At 37.8% G+C, this 16,681-nt stretch overlaps 1 protein-coding gene across 1 annotated transcript in view; it reads left to right on the plus strand.

Moving 5' to 3' along the window:
- Positions 1-4,192: 4,192 nt before the first annotated feature.
- The window catches only part of LOC149564521 (DNA-directed RNA polymerase subunit beta), a 55,970-nt gene continuing 43,481 nt past the window's right edge, over positions 4,193-16,681 (plus strand). Inside the window, exon 1 of the mRNA XM_089818077.1 lies at positions 4,193-4,610. Coding sequence (XP_089674203.1) covers positions 4,336-4,610 — 275 coding nt within the window. The 5' untranslated portion in view covers positions 4,193-4,335. The remainder of the gene's footprint in view (positions 4,611-16,681) is intronic.

The following is a 16,681-nucleotide window of genomic DNA, read 5'->3' on the forward strand; positions in this document are numbered from 1 at the left end:
ATTTGAGTTTTGGTCAGAATTTTTGGTACCTCGTTTGTAAATGGAGGCCTAATTGGCTAATCCTTCTAGGTGAGATCTTAAGTTTTACTTGTTGCATTCTCATCTTGGGATCCTAGTGCTTTAGTATGTTGTGTAAACCCTAAAAGGGTATTTGAATTTGTGATTCATTCCTTGGGTTGTGTGGAGTTTGTTGAAACTAAATCAAGTTTTCAGATTTCAAGGGCTATAAGCCTTGTCTTGGGTTTGTGAAGCAACTATTGAATAGATGTTGCATAGTTTGATTCCAATGGTTGATTCATGTTGTTTAGGACTTAAATAGACCAAGACTATGTCTTAGAGTCAGCCCTGATCCTTATGTAATTTTGGGGAGTAATGTGTCAAAAATGCCTTGTAATTCCCTATAAGAGCAACTAGTGATGTGTTGCCTTTGTGATAGGTTTTCCTTGTGATTGGGATTCCCTAGGAGTGGTTTTAGGTTGGGATAACCTTAATGATCTTGTTGAACACTTGTGATAGGTGTTTTGGGGTAGTTTGGCTTTGTAAGGACACTTATTGTATTCATACCTTTAGTGAAGAGGATTCTAGGAACCTTGTTTCAACCCACTACTGGTTCTATTGCATCACTTTTACTCTATAGGATAACTCCCTTACTTTTTCTGTATGCTACATTATAGGTATAGTCATAGGGTTCAACTGATTTACCAAGGCAATCATTTCAATATTAACCTCTTTTTATCTTGGCATTATTTTCTCTAGTGAAATATGTAACATTACATGTCTTGCTACATATCTTGCTTGCTTCCAGTAGATTCTTCTTTGTTTCCTTAACCACTTCAGATGATAAAGTTGTATGTTGTGTAATCCTTTGCATCAAAATTTCATCTCTTTTTCTCTATAACTTCTTCTTAGTTGTCTTGATTAACTCATCTCCTATATCATGTTCAAATCTCTTTACTTCATCAAAAACAAGTTTTAAACTAATCTATCAATGACTCATGTGTATCAATAGATACTTTTGGCAATAATTCTAAACATATTTGAAGTGTTCCTACTCAAAACCCTCCTTTTATATTTCTTCCTCTTCAACCTATTCTTTTCTACTTTTTTCAATAATTTTATTTGCATATTGGTGTAGGAGAACCTTTGCAATTTTGTGGTGTTTTTTAATTTATTATGTAAATAGGAATTTTGGTATGTAATAAGACTCCTAGGAAACATCTTGTGGGCATCATTCCCATCGGGATTTTCCCTCTGATCAAGGGTTTTCCTAGTCAACAAATCTAGTGTAATTGTTTATGTGCATCTTTGTATGGTTGTTATTTACTTTGGTTGAATGGTTAAGTTTGTTTAATGAAGATAAATGGTTTAATTGTTGGATAACTGATTCACCCACCCACAATTCCACTAGTTGTCTTGGTGGACTATTGTTTGGACTAAATGTTGATGCTTCCTATATGGGGGAGTATTTGAGATGGACAGAGTCATCTAGGTTTCTTGTTGAATGTTTTTTTGAACAGTGTCTTTGGACACTTGAACTAGTAAGAATCAATTGTTAAAGAGTTTGATGTAGTGAAGTTGGTTGCTGAAACCTTTGACATTAATGTCAATGGGGGAGAAGTTTGGCATGAAAAATAGCATGTACAACATGATAGTTAAGGAAGTTCAGCATGAATACAGTATGTTTGAAAAAGTACAACATGGAATGTCAGTTTGATAGAAAACACATTGAGGTATATCAATGGGGAAGAATGATTGATGAAGAGGATTTGAAAAGAAGATGAACAGTCTTTTGTTGGTATTCCTGGAACTAGATGTTTTTCATCTATGTTGCCATTAATGCCAAAGGGGGAGATTGTTGAGAGATTGTTGGAAGCATGAATGCTGATGATATTCCTATGGGGGAGTATTGTAGATATGTTACTATGATAATATGTTACATTCATGACTAAGTTTGTCATTGATGTCAACATAGTAGTTTTCTGTGGTATCTGATAGAAGAACAATGGAAAGATCAAGTTGGTACAAACGAGAAGTTGAAGTATTCTAAGTATCTGAGGTTATGGGAGATACTTTTGAGTATCTAGTATATACAGTTAACATCAGTTGAAGAAATGATAAGTCTAAAAGAAGTTATGCAAGTTTTGATGATGTCTGCTTTGAGATAGAGTTTACAGAGGCATGTTTTGGTAAACTTGTTATATCTCTTAGCAGAGTTGTTATTATGAGAATCGAGGTTGAGGATTTGAAGAAGACATGTTGGTAATGACATGGCTAAGTTTGCTTGTCATAATATTGCATGTGTAGAAATTTATTCAAGTTGTAAGGCGGAAGATTAATGTTATTGCCAAGTGTAACATGTTCTTAATGTGGTCCTATAATAATTAATTGAGAAGGTCTAATAACCAACTTAGGGAATTGTATTATGGACTTGGTATAAAGGAAGGACATTTTTCTTTATCATAATGTATGCTTTTGATTGATGATAAGTAGCAGTAAGAGCAGAATGCGAAGTTGAGTAGAGTAGAGTGGAAGTGAAGGAAACTTCATTGCCAAAGTTTTGCTGAGTGATCCCAGGCTTGATATTTGGATATGAGGTTCGTGACCTAGTCTACAAGGTCTAACAGTGATTGGTTAGGTTGATAGAACAAAGAAAAGAAGAACATAACAGTAAATTACTTGTTCGAGCAGTGAGCTCTTCTTGTAGTTGAAATTGCATGTTTGGGCAATGGGCTCATCTTGCATACATTGTACTACAATTCCTAACAGGATTGGCACAACTACTAACAAGGTTGGGATCTTCTAACAGGGACTCATATATTCTAAATGTTTTAATAGACTCCTATTAGAGTCCATCCTCTAACAAGGAATATTTATATTAGTACATCATCTTGTGGGCATCATTCCCACTGGGTTTTTCCCTCTGATCAAGGGTTTCCCTAGTCAACAAATCTGGTATAATTGTTTATGTGCATCTTTGTGCGGTTGTTGTTTACTTTGGTTGAATGGTTAAGTTTATTTAATGAAGATAAATGGTAATGTGAAACACATTTGATGATTGTATCTTAGAGAGGATTTATTTACATCAATTTTTGTTTTGGTTTTACTTCTTAGGTTCTCTTAGTGAGACCCATAGTTTTGAAGTTAAAACCCTCACAAATCTTCAAAATCAGGGTTTTGACTGGATGGATATAAAACTCCCAACATTCCACAATTAGATAATCATATGACTTTGTGTAATGTTAGGGCCTTGTATATAGTTTCTATTTCCATTTTTGTTTTATTTTCCAAAAAAATTCAGCTATTGAAATGATGTTGCCTTAGGTTGATCACAGTGAGTGGTGAGCTAGGAAGCATACAAGGAATTTGTTGGTAGCAACTCACACATAAGTAAAAAGGTGAAATATTTGATTTGGAGAGGTTATTGGGTCAATCAAGCACCACATACAAGTGATTGTAAGTCATCAAGCATCAAGGGTTGAAGGGAGCATAACATTTTGCAAACAATACCTGGAATAGGCCTAAAACTGAGAAAGTTGTTCAAATTAGATTTCACATGTTAGTTGCAAAACTGAGATCCAATTCTTAGATATTGTTTAAAGAGTCCAAATGGGTGCTCAGAACTATCAATAGTTCCCGAGGTTGTTCATAAGAAATCCGAGATATATTTGATTTAGTCAAAATGGAGACCTAATTCTACTAGTCATGTTCTAGGTCCTTGCTTCTAGGAAGTAGCACTTTATCCAAGGTTGAAACCAAATTATTTGTTGAGTGGGTAGGAACATGTCAAGAGGATTTTATTATTGTTAAAAGACAAATAGGATCATGTTGGTAGAGGTCTTGGTAAACAAGGTGAATGTGGAAAGGATCATTGTGCTTGATCTTAAGAATAGTTGGTTTAAGATAAGAACTGTCTCAAACTACCTTGGGAAGGTATTATTAGATAAACCAGAGGCCAGAGATTTGTTAATTCGATCTCAAAAAATGTAATTAAAATTGAAATTAAATCAAATTTAAATTTGAATTTTTTCCCTGATTAAAACCCAATTCGAAATTAACAAATCCAACATCTACAAATTAGATAGAAAACAATTGCAGCATAAAGAATAACCCATATCCCCATAAGACCAAACACAGTAATTAGGCCAGAGTGGTTGGTTTTGAGTAAACTATACCTCCACGTCAACAGATCCACAACAGGTGCTTGGAGATTCAAATCTAAATGATATGGCAGCAAAACAATTAGCACAGATGGATAGGTCTCGACCGCAGGTGCTCAGGAATTTGCAACTTATAATCGGAACAACGTTGGATCATTTGTAGGCGTAATTTAAGATCATGTCTGCTACTCATTTGTTTCTGCGCTTTTTCCCAAGTTTTAACTCCAGCAACCGTCACCCACAAGAGTTCACGCAATCCAAGCTCAAAAATCATTCTAAAGGCTTCAACAGAGTTTCCTTGCAGTTTTCAAAGAAAATCACATTAATTCAAGCTCAGCACGAGTCAAATGATTTAAGCAAATCTAATGGTTTTACATTTTCCGTTCCGTTGTTGAAGAAATTGTTTCTTCAAGCTGCTGTGGGTGTCTTTGCATTAGGTTTTATCGATGCCGGGTACGGAAAAATTTAAATTTATTGTAAACAAACTATTGGTTTTTTTCAGTGTTGAATTACATAGGTGGATGTTGTAACTACTACGTTTTCCTCTGTAATTTAAACCAAAAGACAGATTGTCGCATATTTATGTGTAAGAAGATTTATGAAATGGATTATATTAGTGAATTTTTTAAAATTCATTACACTAAAATGTGGTAACATGCCAAGTATAGTTAGAAATCAATTTATTGACTCTGTGAGTTTAAGCCTGGGTCATTCTGTTTGGTTGCCCAATTGGCTGCTGTTATGGATTTCTCTGTTGTGGCGGGGAATTGGAACTAGAATTGTACCTGTGTCTGTTTCACATGCATTACATAGTAGCATCAGCAACATGCACAGCTGGAGCTTTAGGTTGCTATCTTATTGAAGTGGATGGATTGAAATATATGCGTCACCTTATAGAGGCAGAGGGATTTGGATTTTGAACTACTTAGTAATATTGAAGTCTCTTCTGCAGTTCTCCTTTTTCTCACAACACACATTTAATATGATTTGGAGTTACGGATATCGAGATTGGAAGATTTGAACTTAAGTCACATAGTCATACTCAGCAAGTAACCATACTCATTACACCTAAACATCATAATTGCGGGTTGAAGTTGTAGCATGTACCCCATTCTCATTAGTCCGCTACTTCACAACCTAGGCCACACTCATGCGTATCCTAGAGTGCTGGGTGCCTTATTGTGATGGGCTGAGTCGAACTTGAGTCATGGTGATACATAACATTGACTTTGCAGCATGTAATTCATACTCATTGGTCTGGAATCTCACAACACGCGGGATAGAATTATAGCTCGCTTCATTGAGGTGGATCCTTTTGAACCTAGGCTGCACTTGATCATAGCCCAGAGTCATAATATCACAACTATGTAACATGTTAGTCGGAATTATAGGTTGCCTTGTTAGATGGGAAAATCTGAACTTGGGTCATAGTTTTGATTATCTCACAGTGTGTCAATACTAGTAATTGCTTGGTGCATTTAAATAGTCTCTCTCATTGTCATTTCATTTCTGACATTGAAGGGTTTTGTCTTCAGGTTGCTGAACCACAGTCCATGCTTCAGAAAGGTTAATTTAAAATGTATTCAACTATGACGCTTCCTTCTCCAGTTGGATTTCTCTTATAGAATTGTTGTGAAGTTTTCACACCATCACCCCATTGAAAATAGGGACCTCCTTTTTTGCTTTAGCTGTAGAAGTTGTGATTTTAGGAAGTCTAGCTAGCAACAATTTTCAGTCTCAGGCCTTAGAATGAGTTTGGTGAGGTCAGGGATGTCAGTGAGAGATCCAAAATCGGTCAAGTCCCCCAAACCTCAGATTGAGCAAGTGTTTGGCAAAGTTAAAATCAGACTGAAAATGGTAGAATCAAAGCATAAAATCCTACTTACCAGTTCGAGTTCGATTTGAAGTTTGAGTTCGAAGAACCGGTTTGCTGGTATGGCAAAATTTTGGAAAGGTGTTTGGGTTCGTTCATACAAAAACATGTAAAATCATTAAAAAAAATATACATATTTATGAAGCCTAGAAGCATAAGTTAAATTAGAATGTCAATAGTATCATACAATCATATGATTTAATCATTTAATCAACAAAAACAACATAGACATAAACTTTAAACTTTTAATCATAGCATCATGAATCATGATCAGACCATCATATATTTCAAGTTCAACATCAAAGATTCAAAACATTAAAATTAAATCATGATTCATGAATCATAACAGCAAGTTCAAGTATCAGTGTTTCAAGTTCAAGTTTAGGAACTCAAAAAATGAGTGTTAGAAGCCAACATAAGCCTTTTGCATTCACTTTTTAGGGTTTAGGAACTCAAAAAATTATAAAATATGTCCAAAAAAATGACTTAAGCACCGTCTGCAAGGTCCAGTTCGATGTGGTTTGCTGCAAAGTTGATCTGTTTGTGACCAATTCACCACAGTTCATTTTTACTTGGGACCAGTTGAACCATGTTGCCAAAGTTGAACCCTGGTTGAATTTTTGGCGAATTGGACCTGAACTAGGTACCCATTCAAACCCAGACCTGGTCCGGATGCCATACCAGCAAACCAGGGTAACTAAGCATAAAATCCTTCCTCATTATACCTGAATCAAATTTGAATGTCTGTCATTATACCTTAGAGGCAAATTAAAAGATTTGATGGCAAAAGGATTGGGCTTGAATTGGCAGGATTTACTGAGATTGGAGGAAAGCAGCGAGTTATATGAGGATTTATGCTCAGGGCAGGGCGGAATGCGCCTACCCTTGAGGATAAAATCCTTTCCATCCTTGGATTTCTGCCTCCTATTAGGTCATGCAAATAATCCTCCCTTCGATTCATAGTTCAAGTTAGTGATTGAAAAGGGTCTGATCTTGATGTTTTTTGGTAGATTGGGGTGTGAGTTGAGTTAAATTTGATGAAATAGACAAGTGAATTCTTCAAGGGAGGACACTATCCGCCCTCCAATGAGGATTTTATCCTGCCTTAGCCAAATTCTGACCAACACTTCATACACTAATCCTCTAGACACTTGAGCTCCCGCCCCAAGATCTACTCAGCTAGCTAGGATCCGCCTTGGACTTAAGGCCTTGAATCTAATCCACTCCCCTCCAAATTACATTATGAGCAAACAAATAGGTGACTTGGGGCATGTTTCAAAGAGTTTTAGAAGACAATAAAGGAGGCGGAATACAAGAGAGCATGAGGAAAATTCCTCTAAGGGTGATGGATTCCACTAGCCCCAAAGGATTCATTTTATCCTCTTTGTGCTTAAATATCCACCCCACCATCTGAATCCTCACACAAAGTTGAATTCCGCCTTGAGTAAGTTTGCGTTGTGATGCTTGGGATCTCCACCTTCAATTTACGGAATGAGTGAGAAAAAGAGTTAGTGGTTGATTGAATTTGGAAAGCAATGTGTATTTGTAGAAATGAGGAGACGATACGGAACTTGTCCTCTCAGCAATGTAATCTCCACCTTCTCTATGGGAAGCAAACAATAAAATGCTCTTCTCCTTCAAGATTCCACTCAATCAGCTGATAAAATCATCTGCCAACCTTCTCTGCCTTGTATTTGGATAATTTTAGTGTGCGCCTAGACACTAGGGATGAACTGAAGACTTGAGGTTAGTGCTGATTTTGGAGGTACGAAAAGGTGATAAATGCTTAAATTGTGAAAAGCTTATCCTGTTTGGAGGGCGATTCATCCCTCCCAAGAGGATTTTATCCGCATAGGCCTCTAAAGTCTATCCCTCCATTGCATGCATTTTCCAAGCACAAGGTTGGCCAAGGGTGAAATGAATTGTAATTTTTATCAAAATTGAATATATAACAACATTAATCCACATCTAATGGGTCAACCTCAAAGGGGTTGTAAACGATTTAATTCAAATTAACTCTTTTGGCTATCTAAGCCAAAGTCGGTCTCTACATGCAAGGGGACTTTTCATATTGCTAATCACCTATTTAAGAAAGGGCATTGTGATCCATTTTAGCACCAATTCACAATGATTTGCCTCTGCGAATATAAACCGCAATTTTTTTCTATTGGTAGCAATTTGTAGGCAGCGAATTAATCTCAAATTGGCAAAAAGTTGATCCCAGATTTGCAACAAACTTAATCTTTTAATGGGGCTGTAAGTTATCTCCAAAGAACTGAGGCGACATGAAGTTTAGTGGATCTGACTTCATTGTTCCAGATTTCAAAATATGAAATCAAGCATAATCCGAAAGTACATCCGGGCTAAATCATAAAGATGTAAGTTATTATTTTATGTTGCCTATCGATTTTGAGAAGTTGATGCCTATTCCTTTCTTATTTGCGGGGAGAACCATTGAAGGAGCAGGCTGATAAGGAAACAAGGAGACTTCAAGAAGGTGCTCCAGATTCAAGTTCCTAAGTGCAAGCAATAGGACTTCAAGCTCGAGGATTCAATGTGAGAAAGAAAGATCCAACCTCATGAAGACATCCTCAAGGGGTTCAAGATAGATCAAGTTTACAAGTTCGAGCTGCAAATTCAAGTCAAGCCACGAGAAAAGTTTTCAGGAGATGAAGAAAATTAGAAAGATGAAGCAATTGGGGAATATGAGGCAACACATTCATTCACATGAGATTGATAGTATCAGAAGAGTTAATCAAAGTTAGAAATATTGAGTATCAAGAGATATTCTCTTCGTCAAAATATTAAATAGATTTACAAGATAAGGATGATGAGATGGGACCTAGTTGTCTTCTCCATTTAGAAAATTCCAATTTCAAGCACATTCAATTACAATTTCCCACTGGCTATCAAAAACATTGTAATTTTTCATATTGGCCCATGAATTGGTACCTTCATGTAATTGGCTACAAATTTGGCAACCCTACTTAGGGTTTGTAGGGATGAATCCTGGCCCTTGATCTTGAATCAATCTTGGCCCTTCATTGTAATTGAACATCTATAAAAAGGCCAAGACATTCTCATTTGGAATTCATTATATTGGTGTTAGTAGAGGAGTTAGAAAGCTAGATTGTAGAAGCATTGGATTAGAAAGCTGGACTAGAGTAGGCTAGGTAAGGGAGAGACTTGATTAAATTGTTGCTATAATGCCATCAAAGTGATTGACTATTTACAGTTGCGTCTCATCTCAAACTGCCCCAATAATATTTCTATAATTTTAAACGTAGTCTAATTTTGTAGAGGGGGTGTTGCAAAGAAAGGAAACATTTTGAGCTTAGATTTTGATTGCGTACTTGGGATTGGTTAGATGGGTTGTTTGGGAAAGCAATGAGAAACAAAGGCAAATGGATGCAAGATGTCAATTCCTTATCCCATGATTTTAGACAAAGCATTAGAGAAAGTGATATACCCACCTTTGATAATAAGCTCCTTCATCCAAAAGATTAGCCAAATAACTGATACAAAAATTATATGCTGCAAATAGAAACAAAAAAGCAATATTGTATTGAAATAACAAGACTCATATCACTATATATTGATAGCCTCTTTGAGGGGGAAATCTCTTGGAGCTGCTGGGAATTGCACATGGGTGTTAGAAATATTGCATCATAGGTTGCATATAACAATGATGCATACAATAATAAGGTTTGTTAGATTATGTATATAAATATTGAGTTGTTGAGTAACAACTTATCATATTGTGTTTGTTAAAATATTATGTTTAGGTAATATATTATTGTTGTACAATGTTTATAGGGATTTGAGTTGTTAAATCAATTCATTTATTTAGGAGAGTTGTTATAGGATTCCTATAATTTAGGATATGTAATATGGATTGAGTGAAAAATAAGAAGCATTGTATTTTGTGTATAATATTTTGTAAGCATCTTTGGCCAATTTTCTATTATGGCATCAGAGTGGACACATAGATGAATAAGGTGGATATCTAATCCTATCCCACGACTTGATTTTATTCTTACCTTTTCTTTGTGTATCAACCTGCAAATGCTCCCACCATAAGGATGCATGACCTCTTAACTTTGTACAAGTATACTTAACCTTCTTATCTTCATTGGCACCTCAAACTCAATGTACCTTTTCATCTCTGTGATCCAATCAAGCTGCCTTACCAATGACAGATATTCATGAGGAAATGGATCACAGTGAAGTATAGGTTTCCTTTGCCTTCAATGGATGATATAATTGATTGTTTAAGTGGAGTTAAGTATTTCACATAGATTGATGTGAAGAGTAGTTATCATCATATCACAATCAAAGAAGGATATAACTGAAAGACTGCATTTAAGACAAATGAAAGATTGTATGAGTGGTTAGTAATAACTTTTGGACTAAACAATGCACTGAGTACTTTTATGAGGCTAATGAATGAGGCATTGAAGAAATTCTTGCGTAAGTTTGTGATTGTTTATCTAAATGACACTCTGATTTTCAGTAAGACCAAAAATGATCATTTGTTGCATGCAAGGCAATTGTTGTGGTGATTAAGGGAAGGGAAGTTGTTGATAAATATCAAGACATGTTCTTTCATGAAAGAGGAGATAATGTACTTTGGATTTTTAATCTCTCTTGATGGGTTGAAGATGAATCCTAAGAAGGTTAAAACAATTACTGAATAGCCTACACTTGAAAGTGTTGGGGAGGTAAAATCATTTCATGGATTGGTTAGTTTCTATCGAAATTTTATTAGGAATTTCAATTCAGTTTGTAGTCCTACGACTGAGACAATGAGAGGAGATATGAAGGGATTCAAATGGACACTTGGAGCAGAGAATAGTTTTGAGTTGTTAAAGAAAAGGTGACTAAACAACCTATGTTAGTCTTACCTAATTTCAATATGGTATTTCAAGTTGATTGTGATGCAAGTGGGAATGCAATTGGGGTAGTCTTGAGTCAAGAAGGTGGAGCTGTTACATATTTAGTGCAAAGTTGAATGATGCTAACAAAATGTATTTAGTTAATGATCAGGGATTTTATGCCATAGTTTAAGCTTTCAAGAAGTGGATACATTACTTATTGCCCAAGGAATTTGTGTCGTACATCGATCATCAAGCATTGCAATATTTGAACAGTCAAGGTAAGTTGAACCAATTACATATGAGGTGGGTTGAATTTTTGCAAAGTTACACATTTGTGTTGAAGCATAGGGGTGGTAAGTCAAATAAGTTTGCTGATTCTTTGAGTAGCAGATGGAATTTTCTGACAGGGATGAGGATTGAAGTGCTTGGACTTGAGGAGTTGAAGAATGTGTATGAGATGACCATGATTTTGCAAAACCTTGGAAAGCTTGCAGAGAACCTATTGCAGTAGACCGAAGCAGATGGTTAGACTATTTCATTCAAGAAGGTATGTTATTCAAAGGATTTTAGTTATGTATACCTAGGAATTTAATGATGGATAATCTGATTAAAGAAAAGTATTGTGGAGGATTAGCTGGACACTTTGGTATTGACAAGACATTGGCTTTGGTAAGTGAGAATTGCTTTTGTCCTCAAATTCAGAAAGATGTAAGAGAATTTGTTCAGAGTTGTAGAGTTTATCAAGTTGCTAATGGAAGTAGTCATAATGTGGGATTGTATATGTTAGCCGACTGGATGGTTCCGGCGATATTTTGTAGCCGACGGTCCGGCGGTAAATAGTTTGTAGCGGATAAAATAATTGTGGCCGACGGATTCCTTCGGGAAGGTTCGGTGGTAGTATTTATATCCCGTCTGGGATCATTGTAAATCATCAATCCATCTACTATTGCGAATATAATTCTGCTGTTCGTGTTCATTGTCTGTATGCGTTCGTGTTGGCAGACGGGGAGCCTCCCATATTCTACTGGCGACACTTAGATACAGGAGGATTAGCAGCAGGTCACAAGAAAGTACTCCGCGAATTGGCCCCTTCCGGAGAGACAGATAGCGGACGAGAGGGCACTTCGATGAGTGACGGGGCTGAATCCGTAGAAGAGGAGAGCACATTGGTTGAAGTTGACGGTGAGACAGCAGGTGGTGGGCCCACATTCTTTTCCCCGCCTCAGCTGTCAACTTCAGCGCACTTGACTATCTCTTCGTCAGTCATTCCGGCATTTGGTCAGTGCCATGCCTCGGTTCTTATGACTCCTCCGGCGGAGGCAGATGTCCCACGGACAGTGACGGAGGTGGTTCCACAGACAGTGACGGATGCCGTCCCACGGATAGTTGCCGAGCCATTGCCGACGGTTGTAGCGGAGGTGATTCCAGTTGCCCCAGTGGATGTCACTGCCACACAGTCAGCACTATCACAGTCTGAGTCGCAGGTTCGGTTGGAGGTCATTGATTGTGATGCAGTGGTCACCGTTTCATCATCTTTTTTAGCAAAGGCCGAGTCAGCCCAGCCCGTACCGGAGGTAAACATGGAGCTTGCGCAAGTCGACCAATCGGAGGTGATGGATAGAGCTAGTGAGTTTCTGAGGCAGCAGTTCCGACTCACTCCGACGAAGCGGGGTCCCTCCATTCAGTCTCCTAGGCGTTCAGAAACATGGCCAGCGGAACCCCAGCCTCAGATTCAGGAGGAGGGAATGCCACATGCCGTGGTTGTGCTAACAACACAGACGGCGGCACCGGATGTGGGCATGGCTCCCGCTGACGAGGAGGGAAACAGTGATGCAGAATGGTCATTGGAGGCCTTCGCCAAGGAAGACTATGGGTCAGACGAGGACAGGTGCCGGGATTACCTCAGGACTATGAAATCTGCATTAAAGAAGGGCCACGATGTGGCAATTCAGGCCCTAACTCGGCGGAGGGAGTGGCACTTGATCAGAGCATATATCCGTGGGATTTGTCCTCGGCGATTCGAGACTTGCTTTATAGACAGGGGCTGAGATGCTGGCCGATTGGGCCACAGAGCCGGAATTGGGACCCATTGACACTCCTATGATGAAGCTGGCACATGAGGTTGTGGGACTGTACAAAGATGTTTACTACGGTCGTCAGCGTGCGGAGGCGAACAGGGTTACAGCAGAGCGATCATTGGCAGCTGAGACTGAGGCTAGACAGAAACTAGCCACCGACTTGGCCGCCTAGCAGACAGCTTCGGCCACAGAGCGGGCAGCACTACTGGCAGATTTGGCAGCCGCGGTGCAGGAGGACTTGGCTAAGAAAAGTACAGAGGCAGCGGTTCGAGATAAGGATGCGGCTGAGCACGAGATGCAGTTAGCCAGGACGCAGGCCATGGACGCGGCACTTCTTCTAAAGGAGGCCGTCGAAGTCAACTCTCAGATCCAGACAGATCTCCACATCAGGACAGAACAGGTGTATGAGTTACGTCGCCAGCACCACACTTCTGGGACGCCCCCTTCTCTCTAGATTTTCTGTAGTCTGTAAGTTGTCTCCTAATTTTGTGAGTCGTCAGGAGACGACTGTTTTTTTGGGGGGGATGGTGTTAGCCGACTGGATGGTTCCGGCGGTATTTTGTAGCTGACGGTCCGGCGGTGTTTCTGTAGCCGACGGTCCGGCGGTGTTTTTGTAGCCGACGGTCTGGCGGTAAATAGTTTGTAGCGGATAAAATAATTGTGGCCGACAGATTCCTTCGGGAAGGTTCGGCGGTAGTATTTATATCCCGTCTGGGATCATTGTAAATCATCAATCCATCTACTATTGCGAATATAATTCTGCTGTTTGTGTTCATTGTCTGTATGCGTTGATTTCTTTACCTGTACGGTAAACAGTATACACCTAGACCTTGAGATGACATTAGCATGGATTTTGTACTTACTTGCCTAAGATAGTGAGAGGTAGTGATTCTAAATTTGTGGCAGCAGATAGGTTTTCCAAGATGTCACATTTCACACCTTGTAAGAATACTACACATGCAATTAATATAGTAGATTTTTTCCAGAGAAGTAAGATTACATGTGTTACCTAAGGGCATAGTTTCAGATAGAGATAATATGTTTGTTGGTTATTTTTTAGGACACTTTGAGGAAGAGGAATACTGATTTGAAATTTAGTTCTACATTTCACCTCAAATAGATGGACAAACTGAAGTAGTGAACAAAAGTTTAGGGAACTTGTTGACATGCTTGGTTGGAGAGAAGATTGGTAATTGGGAATTAGTCCTAGCACAAGCAGAGGTTTCATATAACTATTCAATAAATAAGAGTACAAGGAAGATGCCTTTTGAGATAATCATAGGCATGAATCCTAAAGGAGTATCCGAGTTAAAAGACATTAGTCATGAGATCTGCATGATGAATTCAGAAACAGTTAGAGAAAATGAATCAAAAGTATAAGGAGAGGGTAGATGAGAAGAGAAGACAAAAGGAGTTTGAGGCAGGAGATGAAGTGATGATATGTTTGAAGAACTGTAGATTTCTTGTTGGAACATATATAACAAGCTGAAGATAAGGAAGTTTGGACCATGTAAAATCTTGAGGAGATTAGGTTCAAGGAATGCATATGAAGAAGAGTTGCAGAATGACATGAATATCACCTATATTCAATATTGCAGACTTATATGAGTATCATGAGGTAGATTTTAGTGACAATGATGGATCAAATATTCAATAACAATACCCTAAGAAGCAGATAGATGAGGTAGAAGAGATTTTGGATAGTAAAATTAACAAAAGAATTAGAGGTGAGCAGTTTCAAGAATATCTTGTCAAGTGGAAGGACAAATCAGTTGAAGATTATTCATGAATTTCTTAGGCTAAGGTTGATCATCTTGGTTTTCTTCTAGCCTAGTAAAGTGAGAGGAACACTTCTCAATTACCCCAGGTATCTAATGCAGGAGCATATTAGGTTCTTGGCTTTTCAACTTTCGCATCTACGTAGTTTTTGAGTTCCTTGCGGTACACCTTTAATGCTGATCTTTACTAGTTGTGCACCTTATGGTGTGTTCTTGGCATCATGTTTCTCTTTCCCCTAGGTTCACACCTTGGTTAAATTCTTCGCATAACTGAGATCTCTTGGATTCTTTGTGGGACTTTACTACTCTTAACATTTCACAACCAATTGATATTTTTCGATCTTGCGTAGGATTTCCCAATCAACAAAGCTCTTTGTATCATTTCTCGATGTCATTTAACTTGTGGCGGACCTACCTTTGGGATCTCTCTTCTTGTTATATCAATTTGAGGGAGATGCTTATGATCTGAGTCCTGGCCTAAATTTCATAATACATTTCCTTCATATTGGGAAATGTAATCCTTTTAGGTCGACTTGCTAGTCACACAGCTTTATAGATTTAGTTAGTTATCCCTAGTCTAGGGATCAATTATAAGATTAGCTCTCAGAAGCTTGAGGCTAAGGAATTTCAATTTGTAATCAGGTTTGTATGCCTGACATGTAAGACTACATGTTACAGGTCTATTGTAACTGAATTTTAGATAATAAGAAGGCTAATCTTGCTAATCTCTTAGTTGTTCTTTGTTGTTCCCGTTGTGTTACTCTTGCTGTAAAAATTGAACATATCTCATTGAGGTCCACCTCTCTTTGGATGCACAAATATGGATGTGTAGTTTGGACTCATTTTTCCCCTCCAATATGTGGTTTACTAGTTGCATATGTTATTTTAGGTTGTAGTCTTGTATAGTTATTCTCTATAAATTTGCAAATTTTGATATGCTACAAGTGAAGAGAGCCAATATGCATGTAGGTTTCATGCCATAGATTTTTATTCTACATTTGTATCTATGATTTGTGAAGGCTTGGGAGGTAGTTGAGGTAGTCAAAATTACCACAGTAAGCTTCCACTTTTATATTCGAGTGTGATGTCCCCAAAATTTTAATGTAATAATTAAATTAAATTAATTCATTAAGTGGTCCTAGAATTTAAATAACATAATAAAGGACCTTTTAATTAATTATTTTAATGAATAAATAAGGGGGGCCCAATTGATAAATTAATAAAATATTGTTGGCCCGTGTCATTCTAACTCCCAAGAAGCATGGAGGCTTTTATAGAGAGTTGGTTGGGCATTGTAAAAATCATGGATTAATTTGATTCTTCTTTGTACTTCTAGAAGTTGGAGGCTAAAGGTGTTCATGCACAGTTTCAGAGGTGGAAGATCCTCCCTAGTTTGCTTTCTGTGGTTTTGGTGGTTTACTGCGACCCTAGTCTGCCATTGGAAATATCACTTTGATTTTTCACTTGTGTGCCAAATCTGTTGATTGTGTTCATTTGGAGATTGATTTGTATTTGCTTGGTTCTTGTCCCATGCCTATTGTAATCTGTAGTGCTAATGTTGAATGTGAAACTCTTTATATCACTGGTTTCGATGACAATCAGTTGGGTTTTCATTCCATTGATAACGTGCATTTACATTAGAAGATCATTTCCAGGAAACTCTAATTGCAAAATCTGAAGTATTTGGTCATTGTGGCATTGGAATTAATTATTTGCAACATCCAAAGGAGATAACTTGAGATTCATAGATCTTAACTATATGTCCCATAGACATCCATACTAATTACACCACTCTACAACCCTCAAACAATAATCCCCATATAGTTCTCTTACTGTACGATCAACCTGTCTTGACCTCCATGTGCAAACTACCCCTTGTCATTGTATGTCATATGTATAGTCTCATGGTCATCCATAT

The sequence above is a fragment of the Cupressus sempervirens genome, chromosome 3 (assembly GCF_028749045.1).
Source record: "Cupressus sempervirens isolate cs-2001-9-10 chromosome 3, ASM2874904v1, whole genome shotgun sequence".
Taxonomy (NCBI): Eukaryota; Viridiplantae; Streptophyta; class Pinopsida; order Cupressales; family Cupressaceae; genus Cupressus; species Cupressus sempervirens.